This window comes from Eucyclogobius newberryi, unplaced genomic scaffold (assembly GCF_026437365.1).
Source record: "Eucyclogobius newberryi isolate DKJ021-1_F unplaced genomic scaffold, fEucNew1.0.hap1 SCAF_17, whole genome shotgun sequence".
Classification (NCBI taxonomy): Eukaryota; Metazoa; Chordata; class Actinopteri; order Gobiiformes; family Gobiidae; genus Eucyclogobius; species Eucyclogobius newberryi.
Window position 1 is genome coordinate 1,734,041 of NW_027315801.1, and position 9,745 is coordinate 1,743,785.

Consider the following 9,745-nt stretch of genomic DNA (forward strand, 5'->3'; position numbering starts at 1 on the left):
GGGAAGGGCAGTGGTGTCCAGCTTTTGTCCATGTTTGAAGTTTTTACGGAGTATTTGTACGTAAAGGAGTTTGCAAGTGAAGTTTCGATTTTTTTTGTATGTTTTTGTATAACTTTTGAGTGAACAGGCAAAAGTCATGGTATTTTGTGGATCCATTTCATATTAAGCAACAACAAGGCATCATTTTCCATTTGTCGCAGACTCAACGGGTTTGGTCAGTTTCCTTTCTCAACATTTAAACTTTCATCTGGACACGACATCGTCCAATCTGCACCTAAAGATGTTATTATTTCATTGAATCCACTTGCACATGAAGATCAGCCCTTGAAGTAGCACCTACACCAGGGGTGGGCAACTATTTACGATGGTATGTTGTGGAGGGCCGGAGCTGTTCTCAAACTGAATGATGCACAATCTAATAAATCACTCTTTCAGGACCAATTATTATTTTATATAATTAGCAGTACAGTCGACTGTTTAGTTTTACCATTTAGAGTGTTTATTAGGCCTGCAAACTACAGCCCACTGCCAGGCCAAGTGGTAGTGATGGTTTCCATGCTGCGCCCTGTGCTCATCTCACACAGCCACAGTCAGCTCTCCTGTAGAGACAGAGTGAGAGAGTGCAGACCGCTCAGCTGGTGCACACTGATCCATGTGTCTTTTACCAGACACAAGTGAGCGCTGATTCTCTGGAGCTGCAGAGCCCTGCAGAGCCCTGCGCAGCGGCACGGAGAGATTATCAGTCTTAATATTGTTTTATTAATAGCTGGTAGGGGCCCGCAGGACAGATCGAAACATGAATCGGGCCGGGTGTGGCCCGCAGGCTGCAGTATGCCTACCTCTGGTGGCTGTACTGTGCTCTTGACTTCACTAAAGAGAAACTACAGAGACAAACACTGCAGCCACTTCTATTCGCTCGCTACATTGTCATCACTCCGTCTCTGTGAGGCAGCTCGGCCGCCCATGATGTACAGCTATTGTTGAAGCTTCACTTGTCTTGGAGGACTCGCCTCAGATCAGAGAGGATCTGGAGTGCAGGGCCACAATCCTCTACACAACAATGCTACTGATCCCATAGGTGTTCCACAGGTTTCACGTCTGAAGAGTGGGCCACTCCAGCTGACCTGCTCCAGCCTCCAGCAGCTGCTCCTTGACACTGCAGACCTGTGTCGCTGATGCAGAGTCTGTGTAAATAGTATTGGCTTGTCCCGGTATCATTCACAAAGTGTGAGGCAGTTCTGTATTGACTCGACACCTCTGCGCACACTGTAACACCACCATCTCCTAAAGGTTGTCCGGTGACCACAGTCCACAGTCCACCGCCTTCAGACTTGATCTCTATCTGCAAATGGATTAATGTCAGTCCTGGACCATCTACAGCCTGTCCGTCCTGGTTTAGTCCTGGTTTAGTCTGCCTGAAGAGTGGGTCCAGCTCGCCTCCGACGGTGCCTCATCTACCTGAAGAGTGGGTCCAGCTCGCCTCCCACGGTCCCTCATCTGCCTGAAGAGTGGGTCCTGCTCGACTCCGACGGTCCCTCATCTGCCTGAAGAGTGGGTCCAGTTCGCCTCAGTCGGTCCCTCATCTGCCTGAAGAGTGGGTCCAGCTCGACTCAGACGGTCCCTCTTCTGCCTGAAGAGTGGGTCCAGCTCCAGTCTCCCTCGTGTCCGTCTGTCCGTCTGTGAGAGTCGGATCTCTCCTTCACTGGAACTCCTCCAGGTTTCTACGCTTTTTTCCCAAAGAGGTTTTTTTTTGTAGTTTTTCCTGGCCGAGAAGGAGAGTCTAAGGACAGAGGACCCTGGGACATCGTCCCTCGCCACCACAGACATTGTCTGACTTCATCGCCACCACAGACATTGTCTGACTCCATCGCCACCACAGACATTGTCTGACTTCATCGCCACCACAGACATTGTTGATTCATTTCTCCCTGTGGCCCTCAGAGGCAACTGTTGTTGTGATTTTGGGCCTTACAAAAATAAATTGATTTGATTTGATTTGATTTGATTAGTCCTGGTTTAGTCCTGGACCATCTACAGCCTGTCCGTCTGTGGGAGAAGGATCTCTCCTTCACTGTGATTATTGTTCCCACTTTGTTTCTTATAGTTTTTCCTTGCAGAGAAGTCAAGTCTCTGGGAATGTGTCCATTTCCTGAATTCCTGTGAACATCACTGATCTGCTTCTTTTTTTTATTTTTTCAATACCTTCTCTGATTAGCTTTTCTGTGCCGCTCCTGGTCCTGCTAATCCTGACACAATTCTACCAACACACAGTTGGCAAATATTTTCCAAAGCCCTAAACTTAACCAGAATACCTGTTCCTAATCCTAATCCTAACCCGAACTTTAACCTGAAAGTAAGAAATAAACATTGGCTCGCACAGCCACCATCTGAGCAAACACACCAAATCCCAGAGCAGTCCTTGGACCAGTGTGAGCAACATCTGAGGTGCACATCGTGGGCCGCAGAGACAAGACAGAGACGTGTGCGGAAACGACCAGTACGGGACAAAGCACAGAAACGTCTTCCCATTTCAAAAGAATTTGTTTTGCGAAAAGTCCTCAAATTGCATGGATAACGGAACGCGGTCATAGAAAAAACACGGTGACGATGGTATTGTGTTGATGTGTTGTTGTTTACATTACGGGAGCGCTGTGACTTCGCTCTAATGGTGCAGGACCACGGAAACGCTCTTCATCTGGACAAGAACGCTCCGCCCGCTCAGGAGAATCACATAAAACCAGAAAGAACGAGTCTCATTGGCTCAGCTGTGGATAATGTTTCTCACTTTTCTCTCAACAGTGTGATGGTTTTATTTATTTATATTCTATGCATTTCTGTGACATTATATACACTGTGTAGTTCTAATAACTCACAACACATACTGTATCGTGGTGTCATTTTCAGAAGGTCTCACGTGTAACTTAACTGTCTCATATTTGTACTTTCTGTTTTAGGTTTTATACGTTTTATAGTTACAATTTACTTTTGTGCGCGCATTGTTGTTAATAAAAAGGTTTAAATATCTGGAATGTACTTACTTTAATGTGCTTATATTGTTTAACTGTTGTAAACGAGTTAATATTACGGAGTTGGCCAATAGAGGGCGAGCTTGTCCTCGTGCGCATGCTGCTCACAGAGTTTTACAAGTAGAGCAAGTTATGTGCCACATGTACCTGCACCAAAGTTCAAGTAAAGATTGTGTTTTTCTCATTTATTTCGGTCACGATGCAACATATTTTTCGCAGAGGATAAAGATTTGAAACCGTAAGGATTTTGAGAGAAGGGGGAGAGAGAAACTTGACAAAGAAATCCGACAAAATGCTGACCACCGGCAAACAACTAACGGCGTTTGATTCTGAAAAACAAATCCGGGAAGATTATTGTGAAATAATGGAGACGTTATTTTGAGGCCAACGAGATTGACGACGGAGACGAGCAAAACGTTGAATCTCTAAAAGATAAAACGTACCAGCAACAGATGTTACTGATGTCGTGCTCCACAATGGAACTATTCATGTGTTATGAAATTACTAAAATTATGGGATTTCTATATAAAAGACCCCCTCAAAGTACATTATTTATTTCACATTTTATCCAGATATTTTCTTCTTGAACCAATTTATATTGCAATAACTGTATTTCAGGTTTGTCTAATCTAGAATAATTTGCATGTCAATTGTTTCTATCTATTAAAAGTACATTCATTTAATTTTGAAATTTTAAATTGACTCAATTTTACTTTTGAATACTGAGGTAATTGATACTGAACCATATATCATGATGAAAAATTAAGACTCTTTAGATGCAAATAATTTTTATATAAATTGTAAGTTAAAGCAACGTTTTATTTTGTTCAGGGATTTGGTATTTGAGTAAACGAGATCTTATTGAAAATTGAGGTAAAAAAATCAAATTGTATCTAATTTTTGAAGTTTAATCAAACTGCAATCAATCCTTCTATATGGTCCACCAAAATGTTGTATCTTTCTGTCTTTACGAGGGAAAACGCCGTAGGAGAAAACAGCTTCATGGATCTTAGTTCATGCTATACTGTGGAACCTCAGGCAAAGCATTAACATCTCCATGGAGACAAGCAGCTGAATCAGAAAAGAAATAGAACAAATATGATGTAATGTAATATCTTCTTTAAACTTGTTGAGTTGCATTTTGAAATTGAAAATTGCCAGTGCCAGACATCTGTTTGTGTCAAGCAATTTTGACATATGAGTTTTGGGGATCCTGTCTGCTGAGGATGTGCTGAAACGTGCTGGCTTCAGTCCAAACAAGTGAAGAATGAGCAAAAGTCTGCTGCTGCTGACTCTCATTGTACACAAGAGGGTGTATTTACTACTCGGGGATGTTTATAGTCTAAGACCTACAGTGGGAGTGGATTAGCCAAATGAGTAAAGGCTCCATCAGTCAGTCACCAGCACCACAGAGTGTCCAGGTGTTCCAGGAGTGTGAGGAGAGACTGGTTTAGGAGAGTGTAGAGGGGACAGGGGTCTGCAGAGTGGACAGTATATAGTCATGTGGACACCAGTGACTGACGTCCAGCCGGTCCAGGTCTGCTCCACGTCTGCTCATGCCCCTGAGGAGCAGAACCTCACACCTCACCGTGCAGACAGACCGTGCACACACTGAACCTCACAGTCACTGTACTAGACCAAACCCTCATGTGCACGCGCACCACATTCACAAAAGATGTGCACGTCACACACCAGAGCGTGCACGCGCAGAAACAATGACCTCACTGCCACGTGCGCACATCTGTCATTCATGGCCGCGTGCCCACACCTACAGCAGCACAGGTGCGCTCCCGGTAACGAGCCACATTACAGCGCGCGCGCGCACACGCACGCACGCACGCACGTACACACGCGCACAGGGCACACACCCACCACCCCCTGTGTTCGGTACTCTGTCCCGGTCTTACCTCCAGACCTGGCCGAGCTGCAGCACGTGCAGTGTGCTCTGAAAGATCCAGACGCACGCGGTGCAGCAGCGGCGCGGCGCGGGCTGCGCGGAGCCCGGCTGCACCGCTGCCGCCTGATCGCTGTCCTTGGTGCTGAGCGCGTTGTCTCCTGTCGCCTCTGCCGCCACCGCGTTGCTGCCGCCGCTTCCATCCGCGCCGCTCAGCTCGGTGTAATCGTACACAAACCAGCGGAAACTCAGCACCTGCACCACCGCTGACGGAACCACCACAAACACCAGCGTCAAGCCGAACCACCAGTAGTCTCCGCGCAGGTAGTAGTCCGCGGCCAGCCACAGGTCTGTGGCGCCGTCTGAGAAGAAGACCAGCAGCGCGCACAGCACCCAGCAGCAGTCCAGAGCCGTGTACGGTCTGGAGCCCGGCGTGGCCGTGCAGCGGGCTCGGGCTGCTGGGATGCCCGCTTCAGACGCGCTCCTGGGCGTATTGTCATCCTCCACAGACACCGCTGCTCCGTCCGACTTAGCAGCCATGTTGGTTAGGATAGAGACGAGCAGAGAAGGGAGGAGAGAGAGGAGAGAGAGAGGGTGTGCGCGCGAGAGAGATTACATCATAACTAGCCTCATCATCAGCCAATTAACGGAGAGGCATCATCACGAGCCTTTAACACCGGGGCAGACCGGGACGGCTGGGCGCATGTCCGTGCGTCTCTGTGCGTGTGTGTGCGTCTGCAGTGTGTGCCATTATTCTCCATTGTCCCGCACAGGCGACACGAGCAGCGCACGCAGATGCACTGCAGGGCTGTGGCGCTGTGGTCCCTTTGGAGGAAGAGGTGACGGGATGAAGCCGGAGCCATGTGTCCGAACAACACGTTTAAGTCAGAACATACAAGCAACTCAACAGCTCATATCCTCAGGACACCTCAGAGCACCTGCGCGAGGAACTTCCCCCAGACACAGACAGAACATGCATGAGGACAGGCCAACTTCCCCCAGACACAGGCAGAACATGCATGAGGACTTGACAAACATGTTTTTGAATTTAATGCATCTACTGAAACCATACGTTACTTTGTATTCGTCAGGCAGTCCCTCGTCAGTATAGGGGTTAGCGCTGCCTCTACTGGCAGGAGAGGGAATTACAGGGGAGATAGGAAAAGCTAGCTTGCCCCAGACGTGCAGTCGTAAGGAACGTGATCTGAGGCGGAATTGTCACCTTTATTTAATGTCTTTGTGACGGTAAAATAAGTATTCTCAGTGTGTTTGAAGCGTCTGTTGTCTCCGCCCGCTGTCACCTAGCAACATTTCAGATATTAACCTGATCAACTCTCCTGAGAAACACATTTTTTACCTTTGACAATGTTATTTGTGTTATAGTGATTATACAGCCTTGTAAGAATCAAATTAAATACAAATAATGATAAAATACTTTAAAAACAGCACAGAACATTCTAAAGCTGTAAAACTGTAGCTTCGCTCCAAATCTTTTACTAAGTTCTCCGTAACCGTTGACGATCTATGTATTGTGTGCTATTGCTAGTTATATCGTAGTATGCATGAACGGAAGGGCTCCACCGTCTTTGGTGGTTGTGTGTTTTCAAGCGGTAGAAAATGGATGGATGGGATACATAAAGGAATCTGAAAAAGCTCGATTTATGACGTAAAAAACACACTGGGAGTGTTTTTGTGAGACTCAGAGGGAGAGGACTCACTAAACACGTCATCAACAGCGTGAGTGACGCTAAACACAACTCCAGGTATGTTTGAGATGAGGAAGCAACGTTATTCCATGGTTAAAAGCTCAAGGAAAAGTGCTGTTTAACCTGGAGTCCGACAGTCGACGATACCAGGCCGAGTTACAGGTCAGATCTGTGAAAGGGGCGAAGGGTGACCTCACTCAAAGCAATAGAAAAGTGCTATTTTTAAAAGTAATATCTGTGACTTGCAATGTTTTCAAAGGCCGATCCATCTCTCCTTGACATCAGACAATATTTAAATTGATAATATAATGTATGAACCTGAGTCAATGAAGTATGAGAGATTCTTTTTGATCGTTTTAAAACTCATACATTGCACACACTCACACACTTAAACCTTTAACTGCTCTGAGATTTCAGCAAAACTCAAACTAAACTCCCTAATTCTGTCCCTGATGGATTTTAGCATCAGCGGTTCATCTGTGAAAGATTTGTGTGGTTTTTTTTTGTGATAAATGTTCCGCATTATGCTTTAATGCCCACAGGAGTTAATTAGAGACAGGATAACTTGGACTGGCAGAAACAGAGAGAGAAATAGTCTTCACATTTCAGCAGGTCGCGGAGGGGAGATCGTGAAACTAAATGTTGAAGGAGATACTGTTGCTTTGCCTTAAACGACGACTAGAATGACGACGTTTACACGCTCGGAAGTTCTCACTTTGCCAAATATAAAACAAAAGGGCGAGGGTTTCTCAGAAGAGTTGAAGTGGGCAAATGTTGCAAAGCTGGTTTTCTGATTAAAGACAGCAGGGGGCGAACCACACTTCAAACACCCAAAACTAAAATACAGTATTTAACCATCTTACAAAAATGTTCAATAAAGTGGAAATGTTACTTACCGTATTTTCCGGACTATAAGTCGCATATACTCCGGAGCGACTTATATGTGATATTATTTGTTATTTTCACAGTGGCTACCGCATTTCACATCTTAATTATTTTCACACTGACAACCACAAGAGGGTGCTCTAGGCTCTAAGCGACACAGAAGAAGAATCTGCACTTCCTCTTCCTCTGGAGTTTGTGGAGTTGTTTAGAAGTGACACAGAGGAAGAAGAATTCAGTGGATTTAGTGATTTGGGGTAAAACTGATGCTTTGCTAAACTTGTTAGCATGTTCTTTATGCTATAGTTCTCTGAATAACTGTTCATATGTTACGTTAACATACCAGACACTTACCACAGTTCTGTCTGTGCCTCATGTAGCTGAAGGTGTTAGCGTTAGCATACGTCATGTAGCTGAAGGTGTTAGCATTAGCATACGTCATGTAGCTGAAGGTGTTAGCGTTAGCATACGTCATGTAGCTGAAGGTGTTAGCGTTAGCATATGTCATGTAGCTGAAGGTGTTAGCGTTAGCATACGTCATGTAGCTGAAGGTGTTTGCGTTAGCATACGTCATGTAGCTGAAGGTGTTAGCGTTAGCATACGTCATGTAGCTGAAGGTGTTAGCGTTAGCATATGTCATGTAGCTGAAGTTAGCGTTAGCATACGTCATGTAGCTGAAGGTGTTAGCATTAGCATACGTCATGTAGCTGAAGGTGTTAGCGTTAGCATATGTCATGTAGCTGAAGGTGTTAGCGTTAGCATACGTCATGTAGCTGAAGGTGTTAGCGTTAGCATACGTCATGTAGCTGAAGGTGTTAGCGTTAGCATATGTCATGTAATTGAAGGTGTTAGCGTTAGCATACGTCATGTAGCTGAAGGTGTTAGCATTAGCATACGTCATGTAGCTGAAGGTGTTAGCGTTAGCATATGTCATGTAGCTGAAGGTGTTAGCGTTAGCATACGTCATGTAGCTGAAGGTGTTTGCGTTAGCATACGTCATGTAGCTGAAGGTGTTAGCGTTAGCATACGTCATGTAGCTGAAGGTGTTAGCGTTAGCATACGTCATGTAGTTGAAGGTGTTTGCGTTAGCATACGTCATGTAGCTGAAGGTGTTAGCGTTAGCATACGTCATGTAGCTGAAGGTGTTAGCGTTAGCATACGTCATGTAGCTGAAGGTGTTAGCGTTAGCATACGTCATGTAGTTGAAGGTGTTTGCGTTAGCATACGTCATGTAGCTGAAGGTGTTAGCGTTAGCATACGTCATGTAGCTGAAGGTGTTAGCGTTAGCATACGTCATGTAGCTGAAGGTGTTAGCGTTAGCATACGTCATGTAGCTGAAGGTGTTAGCGTTAGCATACGTCATGTAGCTGAAGGTGTTAGCGTTAGCATACGTACACCTATTCACCATGTTCTCATTTGTTATTATCTTAAACTGCACTTCAAGCTTAAATGTCTGTTCTTGGTCCTGGATTTTATCAAATACATTTCCCCTCAAAAATGCGACTTATACTCCAGTGCGACGTATATATGTTTTTTTTCTTCTCTATTATGCATCTTTTGGCTGGTGCGACTTATACTTCGGAAAATACGGTAGTTCTGGACAGTTTTCCTGGCGTCAACTTAGTGAGGGACCTTAAATTCTCCTGACACTACGAAAATGAAACAAAACTCTATGATCGCGCGACCCCCATTGGAGTATCTCGAGATCCCGTAAGACGTTTCCGCTCTGAATGAACGAGGAGACGAGCGAGGAGTGTTGGTGAGCACCGAGCGCGTCCGGGCACATCTGCTGCTGGAGCGGAGATTCGTCTCTGGGCACTGGACACGCTCCGCTTCCCAGTTTACCCAGCACGATGCCTCGCTTCATAAAAGGAGGTTTCGCTGAATACACGTGGGCGCCCGGCGTATAACGAGAGAGCGGGTTTGAAGTGCGGCAAAGGAAGTTTCTAGAGCGATAATCACGGCTCAAAACCAATGCTTTTGGCACGTCTGAAATGTACAGACTGTGGCCAGCGGACGTACTGCAGTAGGACTGTCACGATATCATCAAATACCGTATTTTCCGGACTGTAAGTCGCATAGTTTTTCATAGTTTTGGCCGGGGTGCAACTTATACTTATATTTATACTTATATACTTATACTCCGGAGCGACTTATATGTGATATTATTTGTTATTTTCACACTTGCAACTGCATTTCATACTCGAATGTGCGAATTATATATGTTTTTTCTTCTC

General features: G+C 45.4%; 1 protein-coding gene across 1 annotated transcript in view; it reads right to left on the bottom strand.

Moving 5' to 3' along the window:
• The window catches only part of xkr7b (XK, Kell blood group complex subunit-related family, member 7b), an 80,362-nt gene extending 74,823 nt beyond the window's left edge, over positions 1 to 5,539 (bottom strand). The window contains exon 1 of the mRNA XM_072448699.1: positions 4,934 to 5,539. Within this exon, the coding sequence (XP_072304800.1) occupies positions 4,934 to 5,460 (527 nt within the window). The 5' untranslated portion in view covers positions 5,461 to 5,539. The remainder of the gene's footprint in view (positions 1 to 4,933) is intronic.
• Positions 5,540 to 9,745: the final 4,206 nt, after the last annotated feature.